The sequence below is a fragment of the Columba livia genome, chromosome 1, assembly GCF_036013475.1.
Source record: "Columba livia isolate bColLiv1 breed racing homer chromosome 1, bColLiv1.pat.W.v2, whole genome shotgun sequence".
In the NCBI taxonomy this organism is placed as follows: Eukaryota; Metazoa; Chordata; class Aves; order Columbiformes; family Columbidae; genus Columba; species Columba livia.
Window position 1 is genome coordinate 203,450,696 of NC_088602.1, and position 13,401 is coordinate 203,464,096.

The following is a 13,401-nucleotide window of genomic DNA, read 5'->3' on the forward strand; positions in this document are numbered from 1 at the left end:
CGTCATCACAGACTATAAATAAATTCAAGGCAACAAAAAGAGAGAAAGATTATTCAATCTCAGGAGAAGTTAGAATGGAGAGCAAAGGACTGAAACTAATTAAGGAAAGATTTAAGGAAGGCACTGGGGAACAGCTCTGGACACCCGAAGTAGTTGGGAAGACAGACACAGAAGGAGGGTAATATCAGTGCAGACAGTCACATGAGTGGGCAGCACAGACAATAAAGGTCAAGAAAAACATGACTTGATTGCATTTTTCAGTGTTATCTCCTGAGTGAGCTTTTCAAAACCACCCATAGCCATTTAATTTAAATACAAGGTTCCAAATAAGCCACCTCAAGTCCTACCAAACTGACAGAAAATGATTTTAACCTTTTTGGATCCTTAAAGTCAGAAGCTTTTTGAAAATCCCATCCTGGATCTCTACACTTCTGGAGTTCCTTTGAAAACTCCAAATTTAATTTCTATGCAGCATTACATGTTGATTCTGAATCAACCTGTGCTAAGCCTGATATGTCAGGGACAGTTGGCACTGTGGGCACTGGGGACCATTCACTGTGGCACCTCCACTCCTCTGCACCCACAAAAGTAGCCTTCAGCAGCATTTCTAATCCTCTTCTGTGCACATTTCTGTTTGCTGCTGCACCTGTTAGCTGCCCAGCACCCACAGAGGGTTCTTCCCTCTGACTGTTCAACCTTACCTAACCAAGAGCCAGTTTAGACAGAGCTCCAAGCTGGACCAGGACAGCTAACAGAGCTCCCAAGGAGTTGCTGGAGGTTGTCAGAATTCACAGCTTCCTGTATCAATTTTGCACCCTGACATTCCCCAAAGTGTTCCCAAGAGTCCTCCAGTGATCCCAGAAATTGTTCCCAGAAGGTCTAGAAGATGCCCAAGCAGTGGCCAGAAACTGCTGCGCAAACTGCTGTGTTTAGTGGCTGACTCTGCTAGGCGTGCTGTCAAAAATGTAAAGGAGAGCTGCTGGAAAATACAGATTTCTCTGATGCCATTGATTTTCATGCAGGGCTCCACACTGATTTCAAAATCAAAGATATAATGAAACTTGATATGATTGAATAAACACACATAACATAAATTCACAGCAGCCCCAATATCTAGAACATTTAAGGGAATTTTCAATCTGATCACCTTAGACAAAACCTTAGGAAATGCAACACTAACACAGAAAGGGGCAAGTGTTGGTATTAAACCGGTTATAATAAAATCAGGTGTCAAAAGCTCCTACTGTTTAGACAGCTTCTCCCTGCATTTTCTTTAGGGATAATTCTGGCTCAAGGAATGACTTGTCAGTCATTCCTGCCTGGTTTATCAGGGTTGCATCCGTTCTGCCAGCACACCAGTGTCTGTGAGGCCAGGTTACACGCTGAAATACTGAGCTGACCTGGGTTAAAAGGAACCCTGTGGAATGGGGCTATTTTTAACCCAAATGATCTAATTGATTAAGTAAGGTGGGGAGAGATTTGCTCTATCAGTGAAGAGAAACTACTACCTTCATTAATTCTTGTTTCATAAGAAAACTCCCAGTCCTGTTTTACCTGTACAGTGTCCACTTCAAGACCTACACAGAACAGACTGCAGAGCCCTGTGGAAAAAATGAAGAGAGGTGAAGGAGAAAGTACAGCTGGAAATATTAAGATGCCCTTTTCTCATGCTGCCACTGTAGAGTCTTCCATGATCACTCATCTTGTGAGAGCTGAGCACGTTTTGATAGTTCTTGCTAAATCTACCTTGGGTAAAGAGTAATTATTAATTATATGATCACATTAGTTATACCCACTGCTGACAAAGCACTTGGTGCTCAGTATACATATTAAGCAACAAAGTCCATTCCCTACTCTATTTTTCATTTTGCACCAATTATTTCTGACAGGGAGATATGAGGAACATTCCCATGGAAGAAGGCTAATCTCCAAGGACTGCAGGAGTGTAACTAAGGAAAAACGAGCCGTGGATGTACAATCATTCAAATTAAGCAGTAGAGTTTAGGGGAGTTTAATTCAACAACTCAATTAAGGAATCTGCTTGGAAGAAAATAATATAGACTGAAAATGAGGCAGTAAACTGGCACCATGTTTACCATTGAACACAAAGAAAGACAGTGTCAGCAAAGTTGCACTAACAAATCCCCGAAGGCAACTACTCTAAAATCCTGCAGCCTTATAAACAGTTCATTTCTCAGCCCATAAACTTCTGTCTGAAAGTCAGAACACCTTTCAGACCCAGCTCTTATGTTTATTCCAAATCACACTTATGTTCCTGACAGGGATTGTTGAAGTTTTCTGATTAGGATTGAGGCTGGAGTCTAAACTGATTTTCAAGTAGATGCTTTGCATGAGGCATATAACATAACCCCACATTATGTATGGTGAGTGCAAGCTGGTTTCACTGCAGCCAGCTTTGCCCAGTTGTTGTGTGACAAGCATTACAGAGAACTTCCTGGTCAATTTAGGAATCAAGGACATGGAGGACAAGAGAAAGAGAGCAGAACTACTCCTTGTTCACTAAACTGAGGAGAATATACTCAGTCGAGCTCCCCCTGATATGCAGACATGGGGAACCACCAGCGCCATGCACCTCACTCGTATGATTTTAGGATTGTGGAAGATAAGGATGCAAGAGATGTTCAAGCCAGCCTGTACCAGTGCAAGCCCCCAGGACTCTGGTTCCTACTGTTGTGTGATAATGCTTCTAATATTCTGCATTTCAGAGCTTTCCATACTGAAACACCACACTTTGCGCCCACTCTCTCCTAGGTGCAAACCACCACCATGTGCATCTCTGTGAGTCTGAGCGGCTTTGTTGTGCTGGGCTGCTTGTTCGCGCCCAAGGTGCACATCATCCTCTTCCAGCCCCAGAAGAACGTGGTCACTCACAGACTCCATCTCAACAGGTTCAGTGTCAGTGGGACCGGGACCACTTACTCCCAGTGTAAGTAACAAAACTGCTACCTTTCTATAAGGATGTGGGGTCATGGTGAGTTTGGATAAAGATGGTGGTTTTACCAGCAACAGAAAGACATTTACAGGTCAGGCTACGTACCCTGTGGAAATATCACTTCATTTGTGTCTGGAGAGAAAAACTCATCCCTCTCCCCCCAGAATCATCTCAGAGCCCACTCTGAAGCTCCCTGAAGTCAGCAGAAAGCTTTTGGTGGGTCCTGACTCCATCCTGCTGCACAAAGCAAGTAGAGCCCATTACTCACTGTCACTCTTGCACAGCGACAGGAACAGATTGCCCTGGAGTATTCCTGTCAAAATGACATACCAGCAGGACCCGGGCCACAATGCAGCATGCCCTCAGTGGTTCTTATCGCCTGCATTATAAGGAAAGTCTCCAAGCCTGCAGCAAACACACACAAGAGATGCCATCAATTGTATCTGTATGTGGAGTGTGTGTAATACCCTTTATAATTGCCACAGCCAGGAGAAGCAATCAGTGCTCTGTTGCAAGTACAGTTCATCTGCTCTGCTCCTTCCTTTCCTTCCTCCTCAGTCTTTTCATCACAAGCAGATTCACATCTCTGATTTCGATTTGAGGCTATTGTTCCTTTTCTGGGTGAGTTGCTTACAGATTTTTTTTTTTTATTTAACAACAACAACAACAAAAAATAGGTCACCTGTATGTTTTGGTTTTTTTCATTGTCAAGCTTAACTAGTCAAGGATGGGAGCACACAGCTGCTTGTTCACAGAGCTCTGCAGACAGCATGTCTAACCTGGAAAGTTAATTGAAAAAGCACACTACAAATAGAAAGGGGCAAGGAACGAAAAACAGAGGAAAGGGAAGACACAGAACAAGGCTTGCCAGCAAGGTCACACTAACCTCACCTCAGCTTTTTGAGTAAATCCTAAATTTTAAAATTGGCTAGAAGCCTTTGGCACTTTAGACAGAACCTGAAAGGAACTTGGGACCCTGCTGTGTATGACATTGGCAGGGATAAGGAGGAAAATGTATCCCAGCCACCCCTGACTCTCCCATCCCAAACCATACTGTGCCACGAATACCGGGGGTCCCTTCACAAGGAAGCAGCCATGTTGCTCTGCATGTTCCCCATCTCATCAGAGTCAGGATGGCATCCAGCCCTGACACCAGAGACGAAAATCTCTTTGCTGTTTTGGAAAACTTAAACCAACAGAAATTCGATGGCCCCAAGTGCCTGAAGTGCTGAGTGCTCCCAACAAGGATGGATTTGCAAAACCACTGGATTTCGAATAACCTCTAGAGATTTGTTCTCTTGATGAAATGGTAAATTCCATGAGATTATTTTCAATCCTTATGAATTTTGTATAAGTGGTCTTTCCTAGCTTTTTAATTCTATTATAGGACGGAATAAGTTTAGTCAGAAACCATTTTGATTCTTGGATACTTTTGTACAGGATTGCACTTTGGAATTTGATATTTTTATTATAGCAGCTGAATAATACGTGTGTGTGCACAAGCACGCATACAACTGAAAGACATTCTGAGTGCACATCTTTACACTAAAAGCCTACTTTTCAGATTTGTGAAGAGCTTTAAGACATTAAGGAAAGCAAAAAAATCCAGACTTAAGATCTCCTACTACTTCATGGTTTAGAAAGGTGGCTGCAGTCATTTACTTTTCTGGCTTACACCTAGCTGAATAAAGGCTGCTTGTCTTTGTTGTTTTTTTTGGACCATGGCAAGACATGCACCTGAAAGTAGGATGAAAAGGTCCATCACATACAATGGAAAAAGTCCTATAGTTTCCATATAGGACAATTACTTGTGGAAAATAACACTGGGAATTCATTTTCTATCATATTACCAATATTTTTAAGATGGAAAATTTTTCCTTACCCACCTCTATTTATCTGTAAATGACTTTAAATAATTTTTCTTTTAACCGTTTAGTTATTCATAAACCTCAAAGAAATGTTGGCATACAAATTAATTCTAATCCATGTCTAAAATATTCCTCTCATCAGTCCTGGGGCTGTCAGCTTGTTTTTATTTTGGTCTTGATGGTGTTTTCATCAGTCAGCAACTGCTTCATCTGAGACTGATCAAAATTAGCTCCAGGGCATTCTAGTAACAGCAACATCTGAAAAGCCAGTTGTTGTTCATTATCAGAGCTTTAGAGAACAGGAGTACCCAAGCTGCTTAAATGAGCAGTGTGTTTCCTACCTCCATGCATCCTATCTCCACTGCATCTCAGGGCTACCACCACCTCTTCACTCCATCAGTCATTAACGCCATGAGCATAGTGGGTCGTGAACAGCAGGTGACCCTTAGTTTCTAACACAGTTCCTTGAACCATGAGATCTGGCTAAACACTATGAGAAAAGGTAAGTGACACGAAGCTCCTGGGTAATGTTGTTTGCTCTAAATGTGTGTTGTAATTACATCCCTAAACTGAGCAGTGGAGGAAGGGCCAAAGTCAGTGGTCAACCAGATGATATGTGGTGTGGTAGTGGTTGTGAGAGCTAAACTAAGAACATCAGGTAGTCATCTGGATATAGCTCCTCATCTTTGCTGCATGCTCTGCAGAAAGCATGTAGAGGACAATACTTGACTGCTAAGCAAGGAAACTTGTTTTAGAGGCACCAAGCTTTTATCATTTTGACAGCTGAAGTCTAAACTAAAAAACAATATAGATTTTAGCTAAAGAGAGGCAGGATATATGTGTACCTAGATACATGACATGTTTTGAAATGCATATATCCATATTATTTGAATTTAAAACTCTCTTTTGACAGAGTGCTACATAAGCTCTACTTCCGCTGAAGTGTTTTCCCCCATAGGAATGCTCCCCAGTTTTCCTATGACCCATTTTACAGGCATGGCAGAGGTATTCCCATGAGGACAGAGGTCAGCACTCATAAGACTTCCCAGAGATGCTCAGGACTCATTTAAGCACCTGCATGATTCAGGCTGAGCTTTTACACCCAGAAGGTGTCATTCATCCAAGTTATGTCCACACGGAGAGAAGCACTCACATTTGTGCTCCTCCAGGTGTCCTCCACAGAGGTCAGAAGAAGAATTGAAGCTACAGCTTGGAACCAGGCTGGTAAATTTTCTTTCTCAGAATTTATTTTCCCAGGCTTTGCTCCAAAGTAGCCCTGATATATGGCTTTTATACATTATTAACTCACAGTTGTCCATCTGTGAGCATGAGCAGAGGAAGTGGCACAGAGACAGCAAGTTGGAATCTGCCTGTTCCTGACTATGCAGATGTGCTGCAAGGTGCCTATGGCAGTTCTGGGCTCTTGCATTTTACCTCTGGTTCTTTGCTTTGTATTATCCAAGCAAAATGAGGGACATCCAGGAAAGAGAATGTCAAAAGCATGGATTGAAGCCAAATCAAGACTTCTGATCATGTCGCACATTTTTCCTTGGCCCCAACACAAGGTGAAGTGGAGAGGAAGCATCTCTAGCAGGTCCAGCAGTATTTCAGGAAACTCCTTGGCTGCTGCTGTAATACATGATGTGAAACTCAGAACCCTGCTGGGCCAGCAATTAACATTGCAGAGGTTCTAGGGAAAGTAAGATCTTTTGTTCAGTCTGAGAGAGCTGAATACTCAGTGTGAACACTTTACTCCACCCTGCAGAGTTAATATCTGCCTCCCAGCACTACAAGAGAGGTATGTGCTGTGGAGGAAACCTGAGAACTGAAAACACTAGGCCACTTGTTTTTCACCTACCACCATATTTCTCTGTCCATTTACCATAGTATTTCAACTATTCGTGATCTTCACTATGTTGGACTTCAAAAAAACCCTGAAGCTAAAAAATATCTGGGTAGGTGACTGATGTTTACAGAAACAAAATGCTTTTGCCTGTAGTCATACTTGCAGTGGAACAGGAATTTGAACCAGGTCTCCTAAGCAGCACTGATTTTTCTATTTGCCAACAATAAGTAGAAATAAAAATAACAACAATAATAAAAATTTCAGGACAGTGTGCTGCCATATTATACCCAGTTAAAAACTGAATACAAAACCTGATGGTTAATTTTCACGAAATCATAAGCATGATGCCCTATGCCTTTTTATGTACAAATGATTACTTCCATATATGTGACTTAAAACACATACCCAGGTTGTGAGACATCAAAATCCATCTACCTCATTCAGAGGAGGGGCTCATTCTTGGCTCTCCTGTTTATCAGGAATATGTCCTGCCCTCTGAGGAGAGTAGTCCAATATGTGACTTTCAATTTCTCTTGTTAAAGCAGTTCTGTTTTCCATGAAATATTTATTCAGTCAATGAACAAATTAGAAATAGTAGCTGATTTGAAGAAAAAATGATATGTTCTGAAAATGATGCTGAGCGCCTTTGGAGAACCAGTCTGCAGTTGAGAGTGTAGCCAGCACCAGTTTTAGAAGACTGAGCATGCCCTTGTCAGCTGCATAAATTGCTTTTTACGCTGGATGATTGAGTTTACCAAGTCATTGCTTGCCGGGTGTTTGCTTTGATGAAGGCATCACATTTCTCTGGGTCACTGTTATCATTAACCTAATGTAGCTTTCAAAAAACAGCTTTATGCTGCCATAAGCAGAGATGTCACAGAGTATCTGAAAACACATTCCTGATTCCCAATGGATAATTTTAACAAAGACGGACAAACCAGCTTGCTTTAAAATTAAAATCCACACCACTTTAGCAGAATAGTAATATATCCTACAGTCAAAATACAAATACAATTAGAAACAGATTCTGATACTCAGGTTCAGTTGTCATGTCACTGAAGCAATGAAAACCTGTTGAATAAAATATTAGGCAATGTAGGCAAGGGCATCAGAGTCTGGCCCTTACCTCTGGATGCATATTGAATCTTGATCCAGAGCTCCAAGAAAGAAAGGATATTGTGGTCAGAAAATATTCTGGGGTTAGGTGAGAAATAATCCTGCTTTCAAATTCAGTCATTAAAAAATGTATTCATCCAACACATATATAGGATTCTTTATTTTTTTTAATTAAAAAGCAGATCAACATACAGTCCTAATACGCAAAGGAGGATTCTCTCCTGGATTAAAACAGGCATATCTTTTATTTCAGGAATGTACATTCCAATTACGTGAAAGCTCAGATCATCAGACCTTAACATTTCTTGCCAATAAAACACAAAAAATCCAAAGGTTCACTTTTTGTTCTACAGGAGTATCTTCACACCACTCTAGCTATGTTAATTCCCACTATCATGGAAAGTGCTATAAGGTAAGACCCAGTAACCCAGAATCATAAAAAAAATAAAACACCACCAAAACCCTTTAATGTATTTTATTCAGACACTTGTTGGAGAAGCTTAGTCACCTTAAGCTCCTTCAATGGTCCCCAAAGAGAAATCAGGTTCCTCCAGAGGATGCTTGACCCTCAGATCTGAATTCCCTTGTAGAGGTGCAAGCAGAACCTCCATCAGCTTTACCACCGACACAGTCACTTACAGTGACTTTTCATTGGGCATGTTGGTTTAAATTGCTTGAGATGGTCCAGATCAACATAAAATCTAAACCTGCACGTTGTAATTTTTTTGCCGCCCTGAAGTGAGCTGATTTTTCCCTCTTTCTTTTTCAGCATCTGCTAGTATGTACGTACCGACCGTCTGCAACGGAAGGGAAGTTCTGGACTCCACCACTTCATCTCTGTGATTGTGACTTGCAGTTCAGTTCTTGAGTTTTTAGACTGTTAGGTAAAATTTTGCACATGTTGTGCACTCCAGAAAACACCAGAAAGCAAAAGAAATCAGAACAAAACTAGTACCTTTTTTTAGAAACAGTGTAATAAATTATTTTTGAGGATTGTACAGTATATAGTGACGTTCTGGAACTTTTTAGACTGATTTTAGCCCTTCTGTTGTTAACAGTTGTAAGGGACATGTAAATAACCATGGTTCACAATGTGCATAGTCCTGCAGTAAGGGAGTGATTTGTTGCAAGCACAGTTGCAATGTTAGGTGACTTCTTTCCTACGAAATTTTTTTGTAGCTCCTTGTTGTAATTAACTTAGACTGCATTTCTATGTTGTATATTACAGTTACCTTACGTGTAACAGATTGGTTTTCTCAGCACAAAACAGCAGTATTAATGTAAAGGCACCAATAATAAAAAGATAAAAGTTTTTCAGCATGGTTTCATTTTTGTTTCTTCCTCCCTCAAGGTCATTATATTTCCCTAGATGCAAAGATACATTAAAAAGGATAAAAAATCTGCAGTAGTAGTGTGTTTAAACACATATCTGCGTATGGGTGTGTGCATGTGTTGTAACATCCATATCACATAATATATACTAACAATTGATGCTTTGTCAGGGTCAAGTATAAATTCTCTCTCCTTTAAAAAATGCACATTATTAAAGCATCTCAATTGCTGGTTTTGTTATTAAAATGTCAGGTAATTTCCAAAAGTGAGAATGCCTAATTGGATCTCAATGAGATATTAGCAAAAAAATTTTGATCACTGCTTCACTCATTTGGCATGACTTAATGCTGTCATGCACACAGTAGATTGGTAGCATATCAAAAAACAGGGAGATTTGAGGTTAGGTTGGCAAAGAGATGGACGAAAATCTGTCAGAAAATTAGCTAAGACTGTTTTACACCTCCAGCCAAAACAAAGCTGGTTCAGTTTGTCTGCATCAACAGCGCTGTGAAAGGTAATTGGAGCACCGCAGAAACACGGAAACCAAAAACAGTCACAAAAGAGAAATCCAGGAGACACACACATCTCAGGGGTGACCTTTGCATTCAAACCAAATGATTCAAGACACACATATTGGCTACTTAGACAACTGCAAAATGTCTTTAAAGTCTGGCTTTTATAACTGCACTCTTAAGGCCCTTCTCACTCAATTGAAACAATCTAAAATCCTTCCTTCTGCTGGGTCCAATAAGTCATTAAGGAAACAAACACACCTTTGATTAATGTGTCTGGGCATATTTACCTAAGGGCTTGTTCCTGTTGATCTCATTCCGGCTGAGGTCAACAGCAAAATTCACATTGACTTCAAAGGCAACACCACTGAGGCTTGAAAAGCAGACATTACAGATAGATACTGCTGGATGTACAAGTTCTCTGGAGCCCAGTTCTCCCGCACTTGTTTTTACACATTTCTGGAAAGGTGCAAGTCCTAAGGGTTGAACTAGCAAAGGAAGTAACTGTTACTTTGAAAGTAAAATTTAAAGATGCAGGTTTTAAAATTTTCAAGTCATGGATAGATGCTTGTTTTTTCTGGACATCCACATGCCAGGGGAGGTTCAGACTGGATATTAGGAAAAACTTCTTCATGGAAAGGGTTGTCAGGCACTGGAACAGGCTGCCCAGGACAGTAGTGGAGTCACTATCCCCGGAGCAGTTTAAAAGACATGTAGATGAGGTTCCTAGGTACATGGTTCAGAGGTGGATCTGGCAATGTTAGGTTAATGGTTCGACTCAGTGATCTTAAAGGTCCATTCCAACCAAGATGATCCTATGATTTTATGATTCTATGTCCACCAGCAAAGACCTATTTATGTCTGCACTTCTGCAACTCTTCACACTGGCAGCCATTTCAGCCTCTGCATCATGGAGCTGCCTAGTACAGAAATCCCTGTGACTTTCCCCAAAATAGGCATTGCTCAACCGGCATTACAGGCAGAGCTCTGCATTCAGCTTCTTTCTCTCCACAAGCTCTGGAGTGCCTGATGTTTGGGGCTTGGTTCCCACCTTGATGCACGGCACAGGGGTCAAGTTTTGATAGGTTGGGCATCTTCCTTTCTAAATCAAGACCCTTAAAGCATCTCAAGTTGGGCAGCTACATTCATTTGACTATCGTGTGCTCTTTTTTAGATTAAGAGACCGTTCATAGTGCGGCAAAAGGTCAGAATATCTGACCATAATGCTGAAATCCCTGCACCTACATTATCTTTATGGAGCTCTTAAAAATGCCTAAGCTAATGAGAATTTCATCTCATTTTTTATGGAAAGCAACAATCAGGGTCAAATCCAACTTATCTAACATTCATTAATATGAATAGCTACATATGAGATTGTCAACCTCCTTTCTCTTTGTACTCAGTGGAGAGAAGCAGGTACAATTCCCCTGGCTTTTCTCAGGCTGCTACTTCAGGCTGAGGTGAATCTTTCCCAACAAAGGCTAGCACAGTTTGCTCAGATCACAAAGTTTGCACTCAAAATAAAGGCACTCTGTCAGATGAATTCCAGTCCTAGAATTTAAATTGGCATTATGGAAGTTAATTTGTAACAGGTGAGGGTCTTACAGTCCTGGAGTTTTCATTCATTTTGATAGAATATTGAGGAAATGACCCGTGTCTGAACATGTATTATGAATACTTAGGTGGTTTGAAAGCCACCTGAATGTGGGTTTTTCATACAAACAGAAGTCTAACCACGTGGAGCTCTGGAGTTCCAGCCTCACTGAATGTTCCCAGCATTCTTGTACTTCACTTGGTTTTGCCTTGAAAGCTTTTCAGTACTGTCCACTGAATCTTCAGCGGTGCAGATTATCTGGTGTTGCCTGGTTATTCACGTAATCTAGTTTCAAAACACATTAAAACAAAGGATGTCAAAATCTGGCAGAGGTTTTCCACACCATACTGGCATGAAAATCTATTGAGAAAGAGATTTTATTGTTGGTTTTGTTTCACACCATCACTTTAGCTTCTCTGTTTAAAACAGTTTATAGGGTTTTTTTTCTCATTTGTGTAAAACTTGGATTTAGAGTATAAACCTCTTCTGGTCTCTTTATTGCTCCCGTCATATACAAAGATTTGAATAATTCACCTCAAAGCATAGAGGGTCCTGTCACAGTTCCTTGCATGGTGTAAGGACAACAGGTACCTTGGTTGTGTGCCTGAAGAGTTGTCACACTGCTCTGAGCCCTGCACGTAGACAACTCAGAGAAATGCTGGGGACAAGAGCCAGGCTTAAGCCAGCATCATGGTGCCTTATTGGAGGATAAATAAAAGCTTAGTTTCTCATTCATAAGCCATAACTTCAGAGTACCTTAGCTAACTGATACAAATCAAAAGTGAAAAACTGTTCACTTTTTATTTATTGGCTGAGTAGAAAAATAATACTCAAAAAATCATCACAGATCAATCTGAAGTAAATAAGGTTTGTGGAGTTTCTGCCTTTGTCTTTGTTGTTGGTTTTATTTTTTGTTTTTCGGGGGGGGCGGTGTTTAGGTTTGGTTTAGTTTCGGTTTGGATTTTTTTTGTGTGTTTTTTTTGTTGTTGTTGTTGTTGTTGTTTGTTTGGGTTTGGGGTTTTTTTTTTTATAGGAGAGGTGTTTCTTTTTTCAAGTCTTGAGAGTAGTTTGAAAGTAAATCCGTAATCTACTGCAGTAAAACAAAACATTTTATTTTGTCTTCAAATGATTGTTTTTCCTGAATTAATTGAACATAACTGGTTTCAGTCATAGCCAAAGAAATTTCAGAATTGTCCTTTGAAATTAAAAATGGATCAAAACATTTAAAAAAATACCATGTTCTACCTGAACAAAACAAATGCCAAAAATCAGCTACAAATGTTCAAAATATGCTTGTTCCACCCAGAATTCTCAGCTCTAGTTAAAGAGATGTCCGCTACAGTCCTTCACTCACTTAGTACACTTAGAGTAAGGCAGACCAAAAGAAACCCTTAACTCATCACCAAATGCAGTCTCATGTCCATGATGCCATTGCCTACTCATTAATGTTTGCAGTCTGCAAGATTAACAAGTTTTATGAGAACCTGGAGCACAAGTCTGATAAGGAGCAGTTGAGTGACATAGAGGGTTCAGCCTGGAGAACAGGAGTCTGAGGGGAGACCTTCTCACACTCTACAACTACCTGAAAGGAGGTTGTAGCATGGAGGGTGTTGGTCTCTTCTCCCAAGTAGCAAGAGACAGGATGAGAGGAAACAGCTTCAAGTTGCACCAGGGGAGGTTTAGATTGGATATTAGGAAAAATTTCTTCATGGAAAGGGTTGTCAATCACTGGAACAGGCTGCCCAGGGAAGTGGTAGAGTCACCATCCATGGAGACCTTTAAAAGATGTGTAGATGAGGTTCTTAGGGACATGTTTTAGTGCCAGAGTTAAATTAATGGTTGGACTCTATGATCTTAAGTGTCTCTTCCAACCAAAATGATTCTTTGATTCTATGATATTATTCTGTGAAAGCAGAAGCTCTTTATCCAGATCCACCTCAAAACTTCTCAGCAACATGGGCAGAGCTGAGTTTTGTCACTGCAAGAAGAAAAGATGCCAAGGTCAGGCTGGGCTGGTTTTGCAATAGGAAGAGGATGGGTAGGATGCAAAGGCTGGGGCAGACCCAGAGTGCCAATCATCTTGCTTCTTCTGCCTCTAAGGAAATGGCAGGGTCAGGAAGGGGCTTCTCTCTCCCCAGCAGTGCCACTTGCCTACACTTACCAACCACTTCTTTGAAGGC

The 13,401-nt window shown here is 40.8% G+C and overlaps 1 protein-coding gene across 10 annotated transcripts in view; it reads left to right on the forward strand.

Annotated features, from left to right (window-relative positions):
- The window catches only part of GRM3 (glutamate metabotropic receptor 3), a 109,651-nt gene extending 100,551 nt beyond the window's left edge, over window positions 1-9,100 (forward strand). For all 10 annotated transcript variants that reach the window (XM_021300606.2, XM_005512062.4, XM_021300607.2 and 7 more), the window contains 2 exons: window positions 2,773-2,947; window positions 8,553-9,100. In XM_021300606.2, the coding sequence (XP_021156281.1) occupies window positions 2,773-2,947; window positions 8,553-8,626 (249 nt within the window). In that variant the 3' untranslated portion in view covers window positions 8,627-9,100. The remainder of the gene's footprint in view (window positions 1-2,772; window positions 2,948-8,552) is intronic.
- Window positions 9,101-13,401: the final 4,301 nt, after the last annotated feature.